Source organism: Pleurodeles waltl, chromosome 8 (genome assembly GCF_031143425.1).
Source record: "Pleurodeles waltl isolate 20211129_DDA chromosome 8, aPleWal1.hap1.20221129, whole genome shotgun sequence".
NCBI lineage: Eukaryota > Metazoa > Chordata > Amphibia > Caudata > Salamandridae > Pleurodeles > Pleurodeles waltl.
In genome coordinates, this window is record NC_090447.1 from 804,592,052 (window position 1) to 804,617,475 (window position 25,424).

Below are 25,424 nucleotides of genomic sequence, written 5' to 3' on the forward strand. Positions count from 1 at the left end.
AGATAGATCAGCGGCTGTCTTGAAAATTGCATGGTGATTCATCAAACAAGGGCCAATAAAAAGGGGGGGTCCCAAAACATGCGTTCCCCATGCATTGCCCATAGGGATTGTTTTACACGACTGCAGCCTGAACCGCTGGACAGAATTACACCAAATTTGACAGGAAGGGCCCTTTTTATGATTTGGTGTAAATCCATTTAGTAGTTGTGTAGTTATTAAAAGAAAAACAAATATAGGTATGAAGGCCTATATTTGATCTTCTTGGAGCCTCTGTGGATCAGAGAGATCTCATGCAGAGATCCGATTGGCTGCCAATACTTCAACCAGGCAGTGTTGACAGCCATTTTGGTACTTGGACTAAGCTGAGTCCCACAAAAAGTTAAAAATGAAGAAAAGGGGGCAGAGTACGAATACCCTGACTCCGTAGGCAAGGTGCTGGGGTCCCCAAAAGCATTTCTTTTACATTTTTGCCATGAAATGGCGCAGGATCCGTGTGCGAATCCCGGCAATTTTTTTTTAAAAAACAAGCGGAGTCTCCAGCGCTTGTTTAAAGTTTATCCTCTGGGTGGGCCAGGTCTAAGGAGCATATTACACTATGGGCCTTTTTATGAGTTTGTCGGTCCAAGGACAGCCAGACTCACAGTTGCGGATTGACTACCGCACTCCAGGTGGTCTGAGCGCCACATTACAACCCTGGTGGTCAGACCGCCAGAAGACCGCCATCACTACTGGGAACATGGATACCGATGTGCTGATGGCGGTCGGACTCGTGGTCAGCCACTGCAGCGCTGAACTCAGTGCCGCTGGCAGAAACACAGTGCTGGGGGCCACAGGGATGTCCCTGCATGGCCCATGCAGGTATGCAGAGAGTGCTCATTCTGAGGGTGCTGTAGTGCTATGGTATTCAGGGAGCCGAGACCAATACCGTAGCACTGTTCCCACCAGACTCACTGGCAGGAACATCGTAGTTCGATGTTCCAGCCGTTCAGCTCCATTGGAACATCGTAATATGGCGGGGGTGAGGCAGCTGAGTTGATAGCTGCCTCATCCCTGCAAGTTTGGTGGTCGGTTCTTCTGACCGCCAAACTCATAATGAGCCTCTATACTTTTTGAGGAGGAGGCGCACACATCCCGCCTCCCCATGGCCAAGCTTGGCCCCAGGGACTGCCACCTCCCCAAGCAGGCTGATTGTAACCACAGCACTGGGTTTTGATGAAGAAATTGGAGGGGGGCGAGTGGATCCCTCTCCTTTGCCCTGCAGGGCCCCAGGGACCACCACCTCCCCAGGGACACAATTACTTCCCAGGCCATATTCAGCTCAGAGACCAGCCCCTCCTTGGGGATGGCCATAAAAAAATTAATGGCTCTGGGGACCGCCACCCCCCAGGGCTGGCTCCCTATGTCCTGAGGTGTACACCCTCAGGACATAGTAGTTTTCTGTCACTGGGCTGGAGCTACGACAGCTCCCACCAAGTGAGAGCAAACTGTAAGTCCCCTCCCAGGGGGCAGGAGCAGGAAAACTGTTCCCGCCGGCTGGAAGTGGACTTTTCATCTGTTTTCAGGCAGGAAAACAGATGAAACAACTGCTCCCACACGCAGTGAGCGCATTTCTTGCTGTTACATTCGTGCGGGAGCAATGGGACCATAATGGAATAAGTTATAGTCACCTTAGAGCATGAATTATAGTGCGTTGAGATAAGTATAACTTTAATTTCTAAGGTTTTGTGCGTGTAAAATCTGAACCTAACTATAACATCCCTCTTTTTAGCAGATAGATAGATAGATAGATAGATATATAGATAGATAGATAGATAGACAGATAGACAGAACATTCATGTATGATAATATAAAATTAGACATAACTTGGGGGAGCTATTGTAGTGGCCTGCTGGACATGTAATGATGCAGCTCCTCTTCTGAGGCTGCACTAACACCCCCCCATACTGATCAGTTACAGGCATCACTCCATTACAACCCTAGCCACTAGACCGCCAGAAACACAATTTCCACCAGGATCTCTGATCCCGACGGGATGATGGCAGCCATGGCTGTAATCGGCCACAGCAGTGCTGAAGTCACAGCCGCCGTGCTGATTACAACCATGTTCTCCACCAGCCTTTTCATGGTCAGTTCAACCACCATAAAAAAGCTGGCAGAGAACAAGTGCTGGGGCCACAGGGGGGCCCCTGCACTACCCATGACATTGTTAAGAGCAGTGCAGGGCCCCCTCACCAGCACCATCAGAATGCGCAACGTCTGTTCAGCAGACAGTGCGCAAGCCGAGGGTGCTAGGGGGGCCCCTGTGCAATGGCATTGGAATCGGCTCCATGTGAAGCTGAATCCAATGCTTCCACATGTTTTCCACCGGGCTGACTGGCAGAAACCTTGTTTTCCGCCAGTCAGCCTAGTGTAAAACTGGTATTGAGGCCGCTGGAGAGCCCACCAGCACCGTAGCAGTCTCCTCATCGGGGGTTTGGCTGTCGGGTTTTTCCGACCACCAAACTCATAACCAGCCCCTTGGTTTAAAACTTCTCCAACTTTATATGTGTGTTGTGCAGTGCAACATAGATGGAAAGCTTGAAACATCTGCCATTTTAGGTCAGCTTCAAGGAGACATACATTTTAGACCACAGCCCTGTCTACAAATGTTAGTAGATTTGGCTTTGCCTCAAAACCATGCGTGGGTGCATGGAAAAGCCAATGCAACCCCCTACACCTCAGGCCACACAGCTCCTTCTTCAGCACAAGAACAACTTCCAGGGTGAGAGGTGCTCAATCACATACACATAACATAACATAACATTTTATGCCCCCTGGCTGCAAAGTAGCATAAACAGGCACATAGCTTTACTTTGTGTTACTTTAAGGCTACTATCCAGCACAGAACAAGCTTTGCTCTGGAGAGTAAATCCCAAATCAACACTTTGAACTGGCTTGTGTCACTTTTGGTGACACTGCACCGGTGTAGATTGTTGATAAATCTGACGCCAAGACTATTAGAAAATCTGTGAGAAGTTTGTGAATCAATCATATGCTTTATTTTGTATAAAAAAGGACATTTTAGGACACTTTTTTGTCTCATTAATCCAGATTTATCCCTCCAACATCTAATGTTATTATACTTTGGTCCAATTTGTTTCCTATCGACTCTGTCAAACCCACAAGTGGAATGTACTATGTTATCCTTTTCTTAGAGGAATTGGTGCTGACTAATGTGTGGATCTTGGCCTTAAAAATTACACGTTGGTGTGAAACTGGAGAAGTATTCAGAAGAATTCTGAGTTCAAGGGCTTAATTCATCCCGCCCCTGCCTCTGAAAATTGTTTTAGGTGAGAAGAAATTCCTTTCCCCGCCAGGCCTTGCTGTATTGAAAATTCATTTGTCCAGCCCTAAGCAACAAAACATCACACTCAACACTTCAAGAAATTCCGAACAGAATCCTCGGCAGGCCTCCAACAAATATCATATCATATCATATATAAAATTGCTTGAATTTTAAGAATAAACGCTTAGTGAATTATTTTTTCATCGGATTGTGAAAGACTGGTCAGTCACCCTGTTTCCGTCGGACAGAAGAGGAGGTCTGAGACATTTCATCTGAGACATCTATTCGCTCTATAAAAAGAGGAAAAAAAGGAAGTAAAGTGTGCACTGTGGCTGCATACCTTAAAGCACACTGTTGAAAAAGGCTAAACAATGCAAATTGAATTACACTCATGTAACTTCAATTTTCTCGATAGCTCCCTTAATTGAATCCAAAGTTTCTAGCCCACTCTTCGTCAGCTCGTTTTTTAGTTCAAAATATTTTGTGAACCTTTTATGATAAAAATGGCGTATATTCAATGAATGAATATTAAATGTTAAATAATAAATAATTAAATCCACTACTTAAATGTAAGAGAACAAGTGGAGTGAAATAAATTAAATATAAATGCTGCAGATGCGTCAAATATACTGCATAAAGTTAATACTATTAGATGCATACTTCTTGATGTCCAGTTGGCCCAGTCCCATCCATGCATTACACCAAACCAACTGAAGATTTCCAATTTGCTTATATATATTCACCCTCTCCTCTCCTCACATATGAAGAAGGACAGCACTAAGGGATCGCAGTGAAACCGAAGTTTACAAGTAGCGGTCCCCGAGTTCTGTCCTTCTTCGTATGTGAGGAGAGGGGAGTGTGAATTTAGTTAACACACTGGCATGTGTCTGGGCAGCATCTACAACAATTTGATTGCTACACGGCAATACACAGCCCCAATTTAAAATTCCAATGTATCTTTTATGTATTGACTCCCATAAGACACATGACAATGAAGATAGGCCTCCTTAAATCACCCGGCGTCCATCCCCAGACCAACGTGACTTATAGGAGGTGCACTGACAGGTGTGAGCCTGAAAGGGGCTGAACATGTAAACAATTATATTTACATTTGCTTTCCTAAGTTATAGCTGGAAATGTAAATCAGTGCCACTTTTAAAGTGTTACAGGCACGTAAAGCATAGGGTTAGGAATGTAGACAGTGATACTAGTGTTCCATCCCTGCATAGTGACTTCTCCTGTGCAAGGCTAAGACTGATGTGCGTTCAGGTGTGCACACACTCTCGGCACACCTCTAAAAGAATGCGCTGCATTGGAATCTGGGCTTGCCATACCCTTTGTACAGCCAAAAAACCCTCAAGAAACAAATACAAAGTTTTTAAAAGCAGTGGAAAACTGTGTGGCTAATAGAAATTGTCAACGATTTCAATAAACAACTTTAAAACAATAAATAATGGAACACGGATATGCAATTTCATAAAGCTCCAAAGCAAACTACTCTGTTTTAAAATGGCTCCACAGAACAAAGAAAAGAGGAGACCAATGGAAAATACAACCATTATAAACTCTCCCCTGCACTCATAATAACCACATGTGGCTAGATACATTATGCCCTGTCATATATCTCTACAAGTGTGAGATGCAAATTTGCAAACTTTATTCAAGATCCAAAAACCCAAACTAAATTGCAGCAACAAAACTCAGTTCAGAAATTGCTAGGGATTTGTGTTTGGAATGCCTTAGTGAGTCCTTGCATGCACTTAATGTGCTGGGTAAATATTTGTCATTTTTTTCAAGAATGGGAAATGAAGCATCTAATTGAAAACCATCTATTTAGTACATATAACTAAAGAAAAGAAGTAAACTTTTAAGAGAACAACTCAACTTTACTTTTTCCGAGTCGTTGCAGGATACTTTTTACTTTCTTTAACCCTTTAGATGATAAATATTTTCCAGCACTCCATGGATTTTGCCATGGTGGAGGGGCAAATATTTCAATCACCGTCCTTCAAATGAACAGATATTAATCAAATTATATGTGCTGTGTTTTTAATAAAAGCTTTCATTATTCAAAATGTTATAAACATGGCTTAAGTATAAATCTAGTATTCACCACAAATGAATTTACTACAACAAATGTAATTTTGAACCTACAATGTTAAAACACATTTTGAAGGAAGCTCTTACTTGGTATGTCTGGCAGGTATTTTATGCATATGTTTGCAAAAGGAGTGCAGTTCCCATTGGAAGTGCAAAAGCACGATTACAGATCAATCGAATGTTGGCTCTCAAAACACTACCAGAAATAGAAAAAATTGAGTGACTGACAAGATGGAACTGCAATAGAAATCACTTAGGTTATCCAAAAAAACTAAGCATACATTTGTATGTAGCATCAATTAGACATTAGAGTAACTGAAAAATATGTTTTGCCTTTTCCCATTAAAGGTTTAGCCTTCACAGCCACGCCATGTGGAAACAAGGAATGTACGTGCACTTTCCCACACCTACTGGAATGCTTGCACCAGGATCATTCAGGTGTAAGCTTATGTGTGCAAGTAAGTGAGGGAAAGGCACTGCTAATGTCTGTGAGTATCTACAAAGTAGTCACAGTGTGGGTACTGACCTCACACTGATTGTCTCTGTGAAGGCCCACAACCAAACAAGCTACATTACTACTACTATACAAACTACTATACTATACAAGTTACTACAAGCAGTACACAAACAGGTGCTATTTTCGGGGGGGGAGGGATTGGCTGTCCAGCTCCCAACGCCCAAGAACTCTAAAGAGGCCCGGTGCACAGATGTGCCAAAGGCAAGCCTGTTGGTGCTGGTCTGTGGTCGTCCGTGGCCAGACTCCAGAGCCCCTGTCCCTTTTGGTCCAAATCGCACCTCTCATACTCCAGAGGTTTTAGCAACCCTTAAACAATCACTTGACAAAGCTTGCTATAATTCTTTGGACCCAGCGACCATGCTTACTATGTGTCCAATCTATCATTTCAAACCCAGACTTGATAACTTCACTCATGAGCCCCCCAGTGACAAGTGTCCAAACCCCATGCACATCAAGAGTTAGGGCAACCAATCGCCCAAGTCCTTGCTGGCAGATGTCTCTTCTGAATTGCAGGTCACTCCCGAAGCATAGCCAGGATCTCTTTACATTGCTGGAAGATCATCTTACTGAAATGTGGCTGAATGAGGATAGCTGGCCAGATGTCATGGCAGACCTCCTGCCACGTTACGCGCTCACTCAAAATGATTGGGCTGGCAAAAAAGGAAGAGGGGTAGCAGTTATCTTCAAAGATATTCTGAAATGTAGATCTCCTCATTGGATATTCCACGATATGAAAACCTGCCATTCTCATGAAAACGTTCCCACAGACATACATTCACAGGCCTACTTTTAAACCGTCCACCAGGGCCTGATATAAACTTTGTGCAGATCATTCCATAGATTATCACTTTCCATACCCTCCAGTCAGGCAATTCCATACTGCTGGGTGACTTAAGTATACACCTGGATGATAATTCATGTACAGAGGCTCAAAACCTTACACAAGACTTATAGGCACTTCAAGTTACCCAGCTGGTCATGCTTCCTACACATTTGAAGGACCACATATTGGACCCTATTTTTATGAATTTGTCCAAAATAATGGTTAAGACTCCACAACATGTTTTATGGTCAGACCATTATATGACTGAATTCTCAATCACCAGCCCAGATATATCTTATCCCACTGTCCATCTCACAAAACTTTCCAGACATTGGTCTAAGAAGGATACTTCTCGCTGGAAAGACGCGCTACATGATTCAGTCCCGAACCTGGCTGGGGATGTTGTTTCTGCCCACCTGGCCTTTGAGGACTGGATTGAGGCAACTCTGGAAGCACTTATTCTTAGAATAGCCAGAAAGTTCTCTAGAACAAGAGCCAGATCCAAATAGTTTTACCCAGAAATCAGGAAGATTATCCAGGATTGTAAACAACTGGAAAGAAAATGGAGGCTCCAATGTGATGATGACAGAAAGTACGAATATAAAAAGGCTTTGAAAATATACAAACATGTAGTCCGTAAAGCCAGATTGGAAGATTTTACGGTACGGATTAATCAGTCCCTGCTACCCTCTAGGGAGATTTATGCAATCGTTAACTTCTTTTTGAAGCCTATAACTTCAGGAGCGAGAACCCCTCCTACTAAGGAGCGCTGTGAGCAGTTTGCTAACTTCTTTCCTAGGAAAGCAAGTCATATATGTTCCCTTGCAGGAGATCTGGATCCACGTTCCAGCATTAAAGAGCTGAGGTCAGCTAAAAAGGCCTCAACAGGCCTTTTAAACTTCCCCCCAGTGAAGAACAACACTGTCAGGGAAGCAGCGATTACAGTTAAGTCGGGTTCTCTGCTGAATCCTGTTCCTATAGATGTGCTATTGAAGGGAGAAGATATTGTTGTTTCTGTTTTGATGACCATATTTAACACCTCCCTGGAAACTGGTCTTCTTCCTGACCCTTGGAAAAATGCAGTCATTAGTCTGCTGCTGAAAACGTTCACTCTGGCCCTGGATCAGATTGAAAACTACAGGCCAATATCATTGTTCCAAGGCATCAGTAAGATTATAGAAAAAGTGGTAAATTGTTATCTGAGTTCCTAGAAAGCATAACCTCCTGCACCAAATGCAAACAGGCTTTCGGCCTGGAAACGGTACCAAGATAGCCTTTTTATCAGCTTCAGAGGATCTTATTAAAAAAACATTAGACCAAGGAGGAGCAGCTGTGCTCATTTTCCTGGACTTGAGCACAGCTTTTGATACTGTCTCCCATGTTATCCTTCAAAAAAGATTAGAGGCAGTAGGTATTACTCGAAGGGCACTTAGGTGGCGTTCCCAGAAGCTTCCAGGTCAGGAAAGGGCCCTGTTCGCCAGAGGTATATCAGCTCGAATGTGGAGTGCCTCTGGGCGCGTCCCTGAGCCCCATCCTTTTTAATATCACCCTTTAGCAGACATTATCTTTTCATCAGGCCTCACCATGGTGCCGTATTTTGAAGACACCCAAATCATTGTCTCCCTATCACCCAACACCAGCTTAACATCAGAGACTCTGTCCATCTGCTTGGGAAAGGTGAGCAACTAGATGCCAGGCAGCTGCCTAAAATGAAATGGTGAAAAACCCGAAGTCATGGTTATAGGTAATAATCCGTCACGGTGGGACCACATTTGCTGGCCTACGTGCCTGGGCAACCGCCCAGCCCCCAAATCATGAGTAAAGAGCCTGGGGGTATTAATGGATAAAGACCTCACCATGGCTGCCTGGCCAAAGATATAGACTGAAGCTTGTGTTTGTCTATTGAGAGCCCTTAGAAAGATGATTAAATGACTCCCTATGGACACTCAGAGAGTAGTTGTTCAAGGCAGACTATGGCAACTTTCTCTATTTAGGCATCCCTGACTATTTTTTTAAACAGAATTGTATTAGCATTTCACTCAAAACACAATCCAGAGATGGTTGCAGTAATACATTATACAGTGATCGCTATCATCATACAATGTTATATTGTAATTTAAGTCAAGTTAGCAACTCTCCTGGTCTACTCAACAATTGAATATTTTCAACTTACAATCTGTGCTACATTCTCCACTCATTTGGTCAATGATACCACCCTAGTCACCCAATCTATTCTATAATATGCCTTACATCAAGCTATTATGTCTCATGTGATTCTTTCTCCTTCAGCAACCACATGTGTAGGGGACATAGAGCTATCTGGGGAGGGTAAATCTGGAGTCTTCAAACATTCAATCAGCCGATCTCAATGTCTGGCATTGTCAGGATTATAATGCCCTTTCACCGCATTTCGATATAATACTTGCCCTTCTATTTCTGCCCGAGTCAATAAAGTTCGCCTCCAGCATTCTGCATCTGGGCCATTGGATGACTTCCAATGCATTGTTATATTTCTTTTGGCTAAGATGAGGGCAAAGTCTAAACATTTTGTAGTTAGTTTAGAGGAACGTGGGTGTGGGAAACCCCCCAGTAAGCCATTCACAGAAGTAGTCTCAACCCGTCTTTCTGTCACTTCATTTATACAGTGGAACACTCCCTCCTAGAACTCCTTCATCTGCAAGCAGGCCCACATCATATGAAAAAAATCAGCTTTTGGGTCAGAGCACCGGGGGCAATATTAAACATACAAGCTATTTTATCCAGAGTGAGGTAAGCTCTGTGTAGTATATAGAAGGTTATCAATTTAAAACAAGTGTTTCTAAATATTATATGAGTGTGTGATAAGATGAAGGCCCATTTCCTTTCATCTATTGTGAGTCTGAGGTTCAACTCCCATTTAGGGTGCAGGGCATCCACTGGGGTTAGTGTAGCTGTTTGTAATGCATTGTATAGTTGTGTGACTGCTCTGATCTTGCTGCCTATAGTACATAATGTCTGGCAGCCCAAATGAGCTTTAGGCTCTAACGGTCTTGTTCCCCAGTGCTGTTTGATTTAGTGGCTATCATTCCGTGCAGTAGAAATTGTCCTTGCTGTAACCCATATTTCTCTGTTAGGTCTTCGAAGGGCATAAGCTGTCCATCTGTATACAAATCTCCCAAGGTGGTGATACCCTATTTCTCCCATCTCAACACCCCTCTCAGATTCTTCCCACCTGGTAAAGTTACTAAGCATCTCAACGGGAGGTCAGATGCGTAAGAATATTTAATCCGAGTGAGCTGCAGACTACATAGCCAGCAGCGTCGTATTACTTGTAATTCTGATGTGTCACTGGGGTGAGCCAATTTGGGCATCAGCAGGATACGAAGCAATGTGAGGTAAGGAGGGGTCCTACTGTGTATCGTCTCGTTTGCCCATTGCCACATGTCCAGCCACTGTGCAAACCATTGGAGTTGACCCGCTAGGTAATATAATTCCATGTCTGTGGCAGCTAGTCCAGCCTCTGTCGAAGGGCGCTGCAACCTTTTCAAAGCTACTCTACGTCTACCCTTCCCCTAGATGTGGTGTATTAGTATTGTGTTCAGTTCCCGAGATTAAGGATTTTGGTAGGAAGATTAGTAGTGTTGTAAATAGAAGCAGCCTCAGCAAAGCCACCATTTTAACTACCACAATGTGACCTGCCACAGACAGCGGGAGTGTCCCCCAGATCGCCATACCATCACTGAGTTTCCTGATCGCTGCACCCATATTCCCCTCCTGCAGGTCACTTGGGTCATTATATATTTGTACTCCAAGATACCGGATTGTGTTTTCCTCCCACTTGTAAGTCTCGTGGTGGGGGTATATGACATTGTAATGGGAAGAGGAGAGATTTTTGTCAATTTATGTGGAGGCCTGATATTGCCCCAAAGCCTTTGAGTAGAGAGATAGCACCCCATAAGTCTGAGTCTGTATTTCTGAGGAAAAGAATCATATCATCCGCATATTGTGCTAATTTATGCAATTGCCCATGTATTGTTAACCCGTCATAGTTAGTTCCCACTCTGGCTGCGTGTGCTAACGGTTCCACTGCTATTGCAAATAGGATGGGGGGCAACCCTGTCTTGTGCCTCTGCCCACTATATATGACTCCAAAAGTGTTTTGTCTTGACACAGGCAGTGGGTTCAGAATATAGTAGTTTGGTCCACCTGATGAAACCTTGTCCCAATCCCATCTTTTCCATAGCGCCATATAAATAGTCCCATCTCAGACTATTGAATGCCCTTTCTATATCGATTGCTTTATCACTGCTCTGTCCATCTCTGGGTGCTGGGGGCATAGGAGGGATGCAAGGTGTCTAATGTTAATGGCTGTGCTACGGTTTGGAATAAAGCCTGTTTGATCCAGATGGATCAATTGTGGGATGTGTAGGAGGAGGCATGTAGCCAGATTCTTACTTAGGATTTTGTAATCCATATTCAACATGAACAAGGGGCGATATGACTGTACCAATGTAGTTGGTTTGCCCGGTCTCAGTAACGGTATCACTAAGGCTCTCTTGTCATACGGGGTAGGCAACCTCTTTCTAGTGCCTCAGTGTAGAGCTCCACCAAGCGAGGAGCTAACTTAGTGCAATACGTGGCATAGACCAGGTGCCTTACCCCTGGCCATCACTTTGATAGCTGTTCTAATCTCGGAAATGGCAATTGGCCCCCCCAGATCCTGCACATCTTCCCCTTGGAGATATGGGAGGTTTCCCATTTCAAGGAACTGCTGGTGAATGGAAGCAAGGTCCGCTCGAGGCAGCGCATAGAGGAAGGTATAATACTCAGCAAATATATCATTTATATCAATTTGGCGAACCAGTCATTCACCATTTGCAGCCTCTAGCTCTAGTATCAGGGAGTTGAGGGGGGTCAGGTTCACCAACCATGCTAGCCAAGTTCCAGCTTTGTCAGTTTCAGCTTGTGCTCATGCTCTGTAAGAATTATAGTCAAAACAACACAGGGTTGTGGTCAGACAACTTCCTACATAAGTACTCCAATGACTGTGTAGTGCTATGAACGTCAGGTGTGGTCAGGAAGGCATCCAATCTAACATGAAGGTCATGCACCCCTGAGTAAAAGCAATAGTCCCTCTGACCAGGATGCATTTGTCTCCAGGAGTCCACTAAGCCCCAATTGTTTTGCCAGTTTCAGAAGGATTTGGCTGCTCGTGTTACTGGGGAGTTGTTCAGAGGAGGGTGTAATCTGTCGAGAACAGTGTCAGATACACAATTGTAGTCTCCCCCTAGGAGTATTGCTTGTGTCAGAAGTGGGGCCACAATCCATGATAGGGACCTTGCTCATGGTTGGGTGTATATATTCCTGCTATTGTGAGGTCTTGGCCTGCCAACTGTCCGGACACTAGGACATATCGCCCATCTGGGTCAATCAGTTCTGTCGTTGCCCTAAAGGGTACTCCCGGGCGTACCCATATCAAAACCCCCCTAGCAAATGCAGAAAAGGCTGTAGCATATAGTTGGCCCGCCATAACCTCTAGAGTGCATCACACTCTTGGGCTGAAATATAAGTCTCCAAAATTAATGCTATGTGTTTCCCTCTCCTCTTTAGATATGAGTGTACTATATATTTTTAGCCATGCTATTAAGCCCCCTTAAATTCCAGCTGATAAAATTATAAGTTAGAGAGGATGCCATGAACAGTGGACTGTAGGGCCAGTGACTCCCAGGATGGCCAGAAGAATACCGCGGGCGAGATGCAATTGGGCCATTTAGAATCAGCAGTGAGTGCATTGACACAAGTGCAAAACATTTCTCAATTTTCACAACTTTAACACATCTCACCCAACTTCCCCTCCCCAGGACGGGGTAGGTTAACCCCCCATCCAAACCAGTATATATAGCTAATGGGGGGGAGCTCTTCATTGGGGCCCTCCCAGCATTCCATCATGACAGTTACATTAGAGATATTATTGCTTCATTTTTCATGCCCACTCTTTCTAAGCAAACCCCAGAGTTAGTTTGATTGGAGTTATCATTTCACTAGCTAGGGCGAGGCTCACTGCCTTTTAGTAGGTTTTTAAACTAGTGGAAAATGGCAAGTAAATATGACAGGGTATCTTACTCACAGTTTATACTTCCATCTGTGTGTTCCTGCTAATAATGTCATTGATATTGGAGTGTCTTCTTCTCAGACAATCTCGTCAGAAGTTCCCAGAGTCACCGCCGGCATCCGGTCTTCAGAGTCATTAGAAAAAATCGGGTTGTGTTCTGGGTCCGTGGCATTGTCTGATGCATTGCTCATTTTCAGGAAAGAGGATCACCTAAGTGCACCCAGTGCTGCCGCTACCTCCACCGCCCTTTTACAGTCCTGCAGGGCCTGGCTGTGGGTCGATGGTCACATTGCTCTTTTCCTTTGCCACTCTTCGTTCCGTCTTTTTGCGCTTCAGGTTCGGTTTATCTGGATCTACAGAAGTTTTCATAGGGGTTGAATCTAGCCATTGCCAAAGCTGTTGGGGGGTTGTGAAAAATAGTGTTTTGCCATCATGTGTTATTCAGAGTTTTGCTGGAAATAACGAGGCATATTGTATTCCCATTGATTTCATTTTCTTTTTAGCCTCTATATAGGAGGGTCTCTGTTTCTGGAATTCCTTGGTAAAGTCTGGAAAAATTTACTACACAGCTATTTTCTACCAGGATTTCAGTTTTCTGTTGTGCTTGGGATAAAATATAATCTCGGTCCTTAAAGTATTATAATGTAGCTATGACTGGCCGAGGAAGTACGCCCGGCGGTGGTGGCCGGGACGGCACTCTGTGGGCAGATTCAAATGCGTAGTATGGGGATGGACCTCATGTGCAACGTTGTCATGGATCTACTGCTCCAGAAAGTCAGTCATGTCTGCTCCTGTTCCCTCAATTCTTTGTGGAAGGCCGATAATTCTAATATTGCTCCTCCTGGATCTATTTTCTGAGTCTTCTGCTCAAGCTTCAAGCGATTTTATCTTGCCTTCCAGTGCATTCACACGGTCTCTGATTTAGTGGATCCCCGTTGGTACACTCTCCTGGGTGCGTTCCGTGGAGGAGACGCGTCCTGCTAACCTTTTGTGGTCATGCCATGGTATCCCCAGGTCTGTCGCTATTATATCAATTTTAAGTTCTAGTGCCTCCTTAGAGGCCACTATGGCCTGCAGTATGGTGTCCAATGTAGTTTCTGATCTTTCATTGAATTAGGTGTGGTGGACGGTGCTCCCCGATGGGCGCTATATCTTTCCTAGTCCTATCTGACCTGAGTCCTCTGCTCCGGGGGGCATCCCCCTGCTTGAGCTCAGGGTGACCGCATTGGAGAAGCCCGAACAACGGGCCAGTGGGCAACCGTTGTGTGGTAGTTCAGTGGCACTGCATGCTTTCTGTGTCACTGCGCCTGTCTAAAGGCCAGGTTTAGGCCCAGGGGGATGCAGGCAGCCAGGGCACGGGGGACATTGTCACCACGCAGCCGTCCAAGGTCGGTTATCTCAGTGTTGGGGGCCAGTTGCTACAGATCGTAGGGCCTCAGTTCCCACACCATAGGGTCTTGCACACCTCCCTTCGCCTATTATTTTTGCCATTCCTGAGTTCCCTGTTCCAGGTAGGGGGAGGCTTCAGGGCTCCTCCTGTCCCCCATCGGACAGCTTGCTACCTCGGTGGGCCCACAGCTTTTATGGGGTCTCTTACAAATAGTTCCACAAGGAGGCAAAGTCCAGGCAGCAACTCCCAGCGCCAGCCGCCAGCCACGGTCCACCATCCACCCCATGTGTTCAGGCTCAGTTCTTCTGGGGATGGGGCCTGCCAGAGAAGGGGGAGCACTGCTTCCATTTCGGTGCCCCCAAACCCATAGGGTCTCGCACTTCTCCCCCGCCCTCTGGTTCAGCTCACCTCCTGCATCTCCTGTTCTGGGTGGGGGAGGTTCAGGTCTCCCCCGGTTCTTTCTCGGGCCGTCCGCCGCTTCAGTGGGCCTGCAGCCTTTGCTAGGATCTCTTGCAAGGAATATTACAGGGAGACAAAGACCAGGTCACAAGTCCCGGCGCCAGCCGCTAGCTCCAGGCCATATGTCCTCCTTCTGCATTCTGGCTCAGCTCTTCAGGAGGTCTGTCCAGGAGAAGGGGGGGTGCCGCCCCCACCCCGTGCCCTCGCTACCAGGCCCTTCCGGGTGGATGCCGGCCGGGGACTCCACCGTTGGGCGGCACCATCTTGGCCAGATGCTCCGGACTCACGGCGCCCTTCAGTTAAAAAACATCACCGCTCGGGTCGCTCCACTACTCCGATGACTCCTCAGCTCCCAGGAACCTCAGGAACCCCAGGGTCAGGCAGGTAAGTGCTACCGGGTCCCCCCGACCCGCCGTTCACCCCGGGTTGTGCCGCCGGTTGCCTCCATTTTGTGGTCAGATCGCCTCAGGGCCCTTTGGGCGCATCGGGTTTCCCAGCTCGTATTGTGAGCTATCAGGAATAAGAGCCGCACTGCCAGCTCAGTGATCCCCCAGGCGGCACCTCATTAACTGTGGAGGTGTGCCGGGAGAGCCGCAATTTGACCCCTAGGCACCCCTGACTATGTGATTCAGAAGCAAAAAGTTATTCAAAATGCTGCAACCTGAATACTGCTGGGCCTACCAAAAATACAGTCCGTGCTCTCGGCTCTGGCAAGCCTTCATTGGCTGTCAGTGAGTAAAAAAATCACATTTAAAGCTCTATGCATTGCGCACAAGGTAAAACATGCACACTGCCTACACATCCTAAGTCATCTTGTTACACCATATAATAACAGGAGAGAGCTAAGGTCTAACAATCGCTCTTTCCTGGCTACTCCCATGATTCAAAGAGCAAGAGGCAGAGGCTGATCGTTTGGTTATCTAGTGTCTAAGCTCTGGAACACTCTGCCTAATCACCTCAGATCCAATGCTAATTTCTTAAGTTTCACAAAGCAACTGATGATGCACCTTTTCCTAAAGCAATGCACCTACTCTCATGGTTCCTCTTTACGCTGGGAAGCCCATTTCTGGGTAGTTATGCACTCTATAAGATTCTGTAACATAAATTAACTATTACAACTACTCTTTTGTGCACCACTTACGATTGTGGAATCTACAACCAAAGCAAAATTTTGAGATGCATAAACGATATGTCCACCGCTGTCAATTATCTGACAGTTTTTCATGCAGAGTTTCTGAAATTTACCATGCTTCGCTCTGGCGTAAGGCCTAAAAAATCTTTGCGGATTAAGCTTGAAAATTCATTGTAATGACTCAAATTCTATTGGACTTTCGTGATAGACATTATAAGATTGAATACTTATGCTAAACAGCTGTGACAAATGTTGCTCAACCAACCAACTCTTTAATTGTGACTACGTATTTGATTATATTTATGTGTATTTATTTATTTATATTTTATATTTTTCTGTAGCATCAGTGCATTATCTGGTGGTGGAGCTCTTTATAAAGGACAAGAAAAACTCACAGCAAATTTAAAATGTCTCCATCTGATTTCTGAAACTGGCTCTGGAGAACACAAAACTCGTTCTGATAAAAGATGCACTTTTTACGGACTCAAATGGAGAGTAAGGGACTGGCAAACTCCAACAACTCAGTCTAATACAACATTTCCTCTTGGCATTATATCCTGTTTGTGGCTTTTGCCCACCTTACCTCCACAAATTTCACCATCATAGGTCTGGCACACCCAGTCGTGGCACTCACATAGCGGCCCGTAGTACTTGCCAGGCTCTGTGACTTCACAGATGCAGACACCGCAGTCACAGGTGCCACGGCCACTACACTGTGAGCCATCCGGAGACCTACATCGCTTCTCTGCTGCTGCACGGGACAGCTTACATTGGGCTGGAGGAACCACCTGTGCTCCTCTGCAGAAGCGCAGGGGTGAGGAATTGATCGTGAAGGAGGAAAACAAAGTGAAACGAGAGATTAGAGGGATGAAAAACCAATTACAAACAAAAAATGAGAAGCAACAAATTATACTAAAACAATGTGCACTCAAAGCATTTTGGCATTTCATAGAATAACCCCAGTAAACCCCATGAACATCCTAAGCTCTTTAAACAAATCCACACATGCGGTAACATACACAATCGACAACAATGACCACAGAGAAACACATGCCACAGTACAGTATAGAGACCGTACGTCACATCAGAGAAATCTTACTCTGTAGTATGTAGCACACCTTTAACCATAAAACAGAAAAGAAGATTATTATATAGTTCTAAACTGGAAGTTAAGAGAGTGCTCTTATAAGTTTAAAGTGTGCTTTAGAGACAATCTATGGCCACAGCAATAGAAAAGTCCACTTTCATGTCACATTAATGGGAAACGCAACATGGGCCATCTTTATCGGACAACTGCGACCAGGACATTCAATTTCCACATATCAACACCCATCAGTAGAGTTAGTCCCATCCTCCATGGAGTTTTCATCCTCTGATATGTCCAATCAACCATTGTTGTACTTTCACTACTCAGCTTTTCACACAGGCCTCATGTTAACTATTCTACATGATACTAGCATCAAAATACATTCAAAAGTGTGTTTTTATCTTGTTCATGTATCCGCTGCAAGACAAAGATAAGACAAACTCTCTGTGCCTCCTGTCCTACTCTACAAAGTTTTGCAAACTTTCCTATTATTGCCTTTGCATAGTTTGCAGACTTTCCTGCTTTCCCTTCAACTTCTTCCATTCAAGTTCTTTTCTTGTGAGCGTTAGTACGGATCTGAAACTAGATGTGCTACGTTCTCCTCATACGTGACTCTGATGATGATAAGGGAAAGGCTCGCTAAAATAAATATGCGTACAAAAAGGGATGTTCACAGCAGTGTAAAAATCAGTGCTTGTGCAATGCCTTTAAGAAGCAAAGGGTTTTTGGTAAAAATGTAATAAAAATATTGCAGTATTTCATAGTTTGCAGAAAGTGCCTACATCTTTCTAGTGGAGTTTGAATGGGGTTTCTCCAAGAATGTTTTGAAAAATGTCTAAGCTTGAGATAGCACAAACTGCACAAGACATGGGCAGTAAATCCATAGATTTTCAGAAAGTTTCAATTCAATGGGTTTGCAGTTTAAAAGAGCCCTCCAAACATTTGAATTCAATTCTACTTCCCATCTCTTTCTGTAACATTTTACCCCATGCCTTTTATATGAATTATCTACATGTAATACGATGGGAACAGAAAATTGAAAGTTATGCAGATATCACAATTTCTGGACTAAGAGGAAGAGTTGGTCCCTTGTTAAAATCAATGTTATATGCTCACAAAGCAAGATTACTGTCCACCACACTCCAGGGCTGAGGCCAGAAGCAGTTGTTGTACATAATGATATTGGACTCATAAAATTGTATTTATACAGAGCATGGAATGCCCTCATATGAATCTCAGCAGAAAACGTGCACCCTCTGTGACCAAGTAAGTAGTGGGTCCTGAATATCTGACAGGGTATATTGTAATACCTTAATATCATAGCCAAGATATCAAGAACAAAAATATAGACACATCAGTATGTATAGATTTTCTGTATCTAACTCCCCATATATGCACCTTGTAGATATACATCTTCAAGGAACGTAGTTGTGGAATTAGGAGTAGTAAATCTATACTTCCCTATATGCATGTGCCTTTCGATATTTGGTTCTCACATATTGCCTATTATATCAGATATTAATTTATCACAACGATTGTTACTCGATATTCCAGATTACAACCACCAAGTAAATTATTTGGCAACATCAGCCTAAATTGTCCTCAAATCTGCATGAATTATAACTCAACTATCAGCTTTAAATATCCTTTTCAATACACTCATTTTTTTCGAAATGTCAGATTGACATTTTAGTAAATAAATGCTCATTCTTCCTTGCCCAAATATCAACTTCAATAGAAAACAGCCATTAAATTGTTGGACCACAAGATAATCCCTATGGTGGTATACATTTCACAGTTCATAAACCCATTAGAGAGGGTCAAAACATATTTTTTCACCCTCTTTTTTACATTTTGTGGTCCACCATCAGGGAATATTGTCAATGTTTTGACCTCTTTCTAATTTCAGGGGACTCCCAGAACGCCGTCATTAGACTACCACACCTATGGGGATGAAGGGAAAGAAACTGAGTCTCAACACCGTGCCTACATCTAAGAGCTCCATACAAATATACTTTAAAAAGAACATTCACCACTCAAGGCCCAGAGGTATTCAAACAACCCTAAAAGGTTACCAAGATCAACCTGGAGCAGAAAATGGGCATCATCATTAGTCAAAGCATGCTCTAATTCCCAAAACCCACAAACTAATCAATGGTGTGCATGCATTAACCCCTTGGGTGCCCTGAACGTAATGGTTACATCCTCATCTGCAGCGCTATTGTGCCGAGGACGTAACCATTACGTCCTGCACTGGGCTACAGGGGGAGCCCTAGCGCTCCCCCCATGGGCCTCCCACCCTCCTCCCCTGGTCAGGGATGGCATGGGAAGCGCTTCCCCTGTCACCCCTGACCCCCTCCCCGTGACATCTGATGACATCAATGCACGATCGTGTACTGACCTCATCAGAGGTCATCTCCATCACGCTGGAAGCTCAGCTTCCAGCGTGATAGAAAGAGAAACACTTTTGTTTCTCTTCCGATCAGAGGGTGGGGGAGATCTGAGAGGCATGAAAGGAAAGGAAAGGCTTTTCCTTTCCTTTAATGTCTCTCTGAGCATTCCTGCAGCATGATCGCATAGAGATCATGCTCCAGGAATGCCCACTAGACACCAGGGAGTTTTTTTTTTATATAAACAATGAATGGGAGCGACCCCTTGGGCAAGGGTCGCTCTCCTGGGGGGCATTTTCTTAAGGCCTTTTCTGCCCCCTTTGGGGGCAGATCCGCCTATTTTATTTAAGCCATTAGGCACCAGGGATATTTTTTTATTTTACAGGTGGGAAGCGACCCCTTATGCAAGGGACGCTCCCCTTGGGGGGCAAATTTATTTTAGGCCATTTCTGCCCACCTTGGGAGCAGATCAGCCTATTTTTATTAGGCCGATCTGCCCCCAAGGGGCGCAGAAACCACCAGACACCAGGGATTTTTTGAAAGCCAATTTCACTCAAGGGGAGCGACCCCTTAGACAAGGGTCGCTCCCCTGGGAGGGGGGCATTTTTTTAAGGCCTTTATTGCCGCCCCTTGGGGGCAGATCTGCCTATTTTAATTAGGCTGATCTGCCCCTAAGGGCGGCAGAAACCACTAGGCACCAAGGCTATATAAATATATATTTTTTAATTATGGATGGGGAGCGACCCTTTAGGCAAGGGTCACTCACTTAGGGGGGGGGGGTTTATTTTAGGCCATTTCTGCCCCCTTAGGGGGCAGAGCGGCCTATTTTTATTAGGGCAATCTGCCCCCATGCAGGGCAGAAACCACTAGATACCAGGGATTTTTGTTGCTGTGCCAATTTCACGCAAGGGGAGTGACCCCTTAGGCAATGGTCGCTTCCCGGGGGCCAATTGTATTTTAGGCCAATCTGCTCCCAAGGGGGACAGACACTGCTAGACACCAGGGATTTTTTTTTCTTTAATATTATACGTAAGAGGAGTGGCCCCTTGGGCAAGGGCCGTTCCCCATGGGGGCAAATTATTGTAGGCCATTTCTGCCCCATTGCGGGCAGATCAGCCTATTTTTGTAAGACACCAGGGAAGACTTTTTCTTTTTTTTAAAGACGTTGGGGTATGGCCATAGCCCTACCCAAATAAATGGGTACAAAGTTGTTCTGTCCACCGGTGGGCATATGGGGCAATTACCCCCGATCCACTCCCCAGTGGGGGCAGAAAGGCAACTAGATGCCAGGGAATTAAATAAATAAAACATTTGGGGTGATGGCTACCACCCAGTATGATCATCCCATCACTCATATCAAAACATGCAGCATAGACCCATACTTATTCAGGAGAACATCCTTTATTACATATACAAAATATATTCTTTCCTCATATATATACAAAATATAAAATCCCCCATCGTATCACCAAAAAAGAAGGACAGAACAAAGATACTCTTAGAGCAGGTTTTTATCTGCGAAGGGTATGTTTTGTTTTCTATTTAAGTAGTTTATAATTGATAACAAAAATTTGTTAAAATGACACTTTCATATAGTGAGGATTACATTAATAAGTTGATATTTTAGGCCATTTCTGCCCCCCTTGGGAGCAGATCAGCCTATTTCTATTAGGCCAATCTGCCCCCAAGGGGCGCACAAACCACTAGACACCAGGGATTTTTTAAAAGCCAATTTCACTCAAGGGGAGCGACCCCTTAAACAAAGGTCGCTCCCCTGGGAGGGGGGCATTTTTTAAAGGAATTTATTGCCGCCCCTTGGGGGCAGATAGGCCTATTTTATTTAGGCTGATCTGCCCCCAAGGGTGGCAGAAACCACTAGGCACCAAGGCTACATGTATATATATATTTTTTTAAATTATGGCTGGGGAGCGACCCTTTAGGCAAGGGTCACTCACCTGGGGGGGAAATTTTATTTTAGCCCATTTCTGTCCCCCTAGGGGGCAAAGCGGCCTATTTTTATTAGGGCAATCTGCCACCAAGGGGGGCAGAAACCACTAGACACCAGGGATTTTTGTTGTTGTGCCAATTTCAAACAAGGGGAGTGACCCCTTAGGCAAGGGTCGCTCCCCTGGGGGGCAATTTTATTTTAGGCCAATCTGCTCCCAAGGGGGGCAGACACTGCTAGACAGCAGGGATTTTTTTTTATTTAATATTAAACATAAGACGAGCGGCCCCTTGGACAAGGGCCGTTCCCCATGGGGGCAAATTATTGTAGGCCATTTCTGCCCCCATTGGGGGCATATCGGCCTATTTCTATTAGGCCCATCTGCCCCCAAGGGGGGAAGAAGTCACTTAGGCACTAGGGATTGGTGTGTGTGTTTTCTTTGGAGGAGCAGCCCCATGGGCAAGGGTCGCTCTCCATGGGGGCACATTACTGTTGGCCATTTCTGCCGCCCTAGGGGACAGATCGGCTTATTTTTGTGAGACACCAGGGAAGATTTGTTTTAAAAAAAGAAGTTGGGGGTATAGCCATACCCCTACCCCAAATAAATAGGTACAAAGTTGTTCTGTCCACCGGTCGGCAGATGGGGCAATTACGCCCGATCCACTCCCCAGTGGGGGCAGAAAGCCAAATAGATGCCAGGGAATAAAAAAAAAAAATTGTGGGGTGATGGCTACCACCCAGTATGATCATCCCATCCCTCATATCAAAACATGCAGCATAGACCCATACTTATTCAGGAGAACATCCTTTATTACATATACAAAATATATTATTTTCTCATATATATACAAAATATAAAATCCCCCATAGTATCACCGAAAAAGAAGGACAGAATAAAGATACCCTTAGAGCATGTTTTTATCTGCAAAGGGTTTGTTTTGTTTTATATTTAAGTTGTTTATAATTGATAACAATAATTTGTTAAAATGCCCTTTGATAAGGAGACACTTTCATATAGCGAGGATTACATTAATAGGTTGATATCGGGCCAGACTGCAACTGAATTTCTGGGAAATGTATCTTCTATGATTGATTTGTCATTGAATGAAAGGATTAATACGTTGGAGAGACTTGAGAAGAAATTAGTACGAACTCGCTTACATGGACATTTACTAACCAAACATTTACAGTCGAATGCTATTCCATTAGGATTGCAGGTTAGAAATGAACCAGAAATTTTTGTGGATAATCCTAAATTTAAAGAGAACTTTAGTTGGGTAGCCAATAATTGCTCCAGACATTGGATGATACTTGGGGTGGAAACAGCTTTAGAAGAGGTGCAGAAATTGATGAAGGAGATTGCTGAATTGAAAAAGGAGATTCTAGAAAATAAGGCATTAATTAATGCTAAAGAGGCTTTAGATCATTTAGAAAGGACGATGAAGGAGTTTGACACTAACACACAAGCTCATAAACTTGATAAATTGGCCAGAGATATTATTCTCTATGACAAGAGATCGACCTACCGCTATCTGACAGATGAATATTACAAACAAGACTCTAGAGGAAGATATTCTACTAGAGGTCGGGGAGGACCCAGACGATATACTACCTTTTCGGAGTCCTCAGGCGCTAGTGGAGGTGAAAGTGATAATGAGCAGTCCAACACAAGTACAGCATCCCGTGAGCCAGATTTCCATCAGATAGATTTGGCATCTGGTCCTTTTTTAGGACCTACACAAAAGACCCAGCACAGAGGAAGGGGACACCCATGGAACAGGGGCTTCCCCAGAGAACGTGGTTGGGGGAGGGGCAGATACAGAGGCAGGAAACAGGCTTGCTTCCAACAGGAGGAGCATGGGTAAATACAAACACTGAGACAGCACTACAGGTGGTGAATCAACCCAATCCGGTGGTCAATTTATCAACTTATCAATTATCACCATCAGAAGAACAGGCATTATTGAAAGGCTTATCCTTTGTTCCTACTAATTTACCAAATTCCTTTAATTTGAAAATGGAATTACATCAATTCTTTCGGAAAGTTAGATTGTGATATTATTTTAATCAATCTATGTCTAGGCCCCGAGTTTCTATTACAGGCCTTAGAACTTGATTTTCACCCGTGCAATTAATGTCACATAAAATATTGGCATTTGAACAGGTGGTTATGAGAGATGTGATGAACTTGGTTTCTAAGGGAAGGTATGTGAAATATAATTTCACGAAAGCAGAAAGGGAGGCATTATCTGTATTAAAATCTAATAAGGAAATAGTGATAAAAATGGCAGAAAAGGGAGGAGCCATAGTAGTACAGAACACTAGTGACTACAAAAAAAAGATCTTATGCAACTGGCAGATATAGGAAGTTATAGGAAATTGGAACGTAACCTGACAAGTGAGGTGGTAGATTTGATTAAAAGAATTACAAGTGAGGGTGTCTTGATGGGTTTTCTCACAGATTTGGAATACACTTTTTTTGAATAAAAAGAATCCTCGTATCCCTACGATTTATACACTACTTAAAATACAAAAGAATCCTGTAAAACCTCCAGGACGCCTGATTATATCAAGGTGCGGCTCAATTCTAGAACCGGTTTGTAAGTATGTTGATTACTTTTTAAAACCTTTAGTACCAGTGACTGCCGCTTATGTGAGAGATACAATGGAGACTATTAAACTGATTGATGATGTACATTTTGATTGTGAGAACCAAATATTGGTAACAGTGGTAACAATGGACATTATTTCATTATACACTAATATCCCTCAGGGACATGCTTTACAGGTGATTAGAGAAACATTGGATGGTAGAGCACCGCTGATGCAAGTGCCTACGGCTTTCATTGTTGATCTATTGGAGATAGCAATGACCAGGAATTTTACTTCTTTCAGGGGGAGTATTATGTACAGACGAAAGGAGTAGCTATGGGCGCAACTTATGCACCGGATGTACCGATTTTGTATATAGATAATTTTGAACAACAGTTTATCCTTGATAGAACATTACCATATTGTGCACATATAACCCTATGGAAACGGTATATAGATGATGTGTTAATGATTTGGACATGTACGCAGTGTGATCTGCTGGATTTCCATAAATGGCTAAACAGGCGATAAGAGGATATATAATTTGCTATACAGCATGGCTCTCTTGAGATAATTTTTTTGGATATAACTATTAGAGTGCAAGAGAACCAACTTTATACCACTCTGTATAGGAAGGAAAGTGAGAGAAATTCTCTTTACAATACACAGTCATCATTCCCACAACCTGAGGGATCATTTGCCTTATAGTCAATTCCTCTGTCTCCGGAGGAATTGTTCCCGTAAACAGGATTATTTTGTGGAATCTGAAGATATGATGAACCAGTTGCTTATACGGGGCTATCCAAACGGTATAGTGAGGAAAGCACGCAAAAGAGCTTGGTTTTACCATCAAGAGTTTTTACTTGAACCCGGGGTCCGTACAGATATATGTAACAATAGGATGATTTGTGTTACAACATATTGTACAGAATAAGGAAGATCATTAACCAGCATTGGACATTAATTTCAGATGAACTTGAAGTAAATGATCCTCCTATGCATGCGTTTAAGAGGGGCAAGAACATCAAGGATTGGGTGGTTAGCTCTTTGCTGGCGGAACCTCCGAGACCCTCTTTGTTTACGATGTTGAATTTACCGAAGATTGTGGGTCATTTTAAATGTGGATCATGTAAAGCATGTGTACAATGTCTGGAAATGAAAACATTTAATCATAGACATGTGTCTGTGACATTCAAAGAATATTCTAATTGCAATAGTAACAATGTAATCTATGTGATTAAATGTCCTTGTGATTTAATATGTGTTGGGCAGACAAAACAGAAAGTGAAGGTGCGGATTATGCAACATTGTAGTCGGATTAGATGTAAAATTCATGGTGCACCTTTGGGGGATCACTTTACTGCATTGAATCATCCGGTGGACTCATTGAGATGGTTGGTGATTGACAAAATCAATGTCAACCAACGAGGGGGGAGTGTATCAGACAGTCTTAATTTACGAGAATATAAATGGATTCATCTCCTGGACTTTGTCCTTCAGGGTTTGAATGAATATGAGGAAATAGCGAGACAAACAGCCAGTCTATCGAAAGGTTGAGACAGTTTGTTTCTGG

General features: G+C 43.9%; 1 protein-coding gene across 1 annotated transcript in view; it reads right to left on the reverse strand.

The window, feature by feature from the left end:
- The window catches only part of ITGBL1 (integrin subunit beta like 1), a 1,057,888-nt gene that overhangs the window by 988,228 nt on the left and 44,236 nt on the right, over positions 1 to 25,424 (reverse strand). The window contains exon 2 of the mRNA XM_069205062.1: positions 16,421 to 16,635. Coding sequence (XP_069061163.1) covers positions 16,421 to 16,635 — 215 coding nt within the window. The remainder of the gene's footprint in view (positions 1 to 16,420; positions 16,636 to 25,424) is intronic.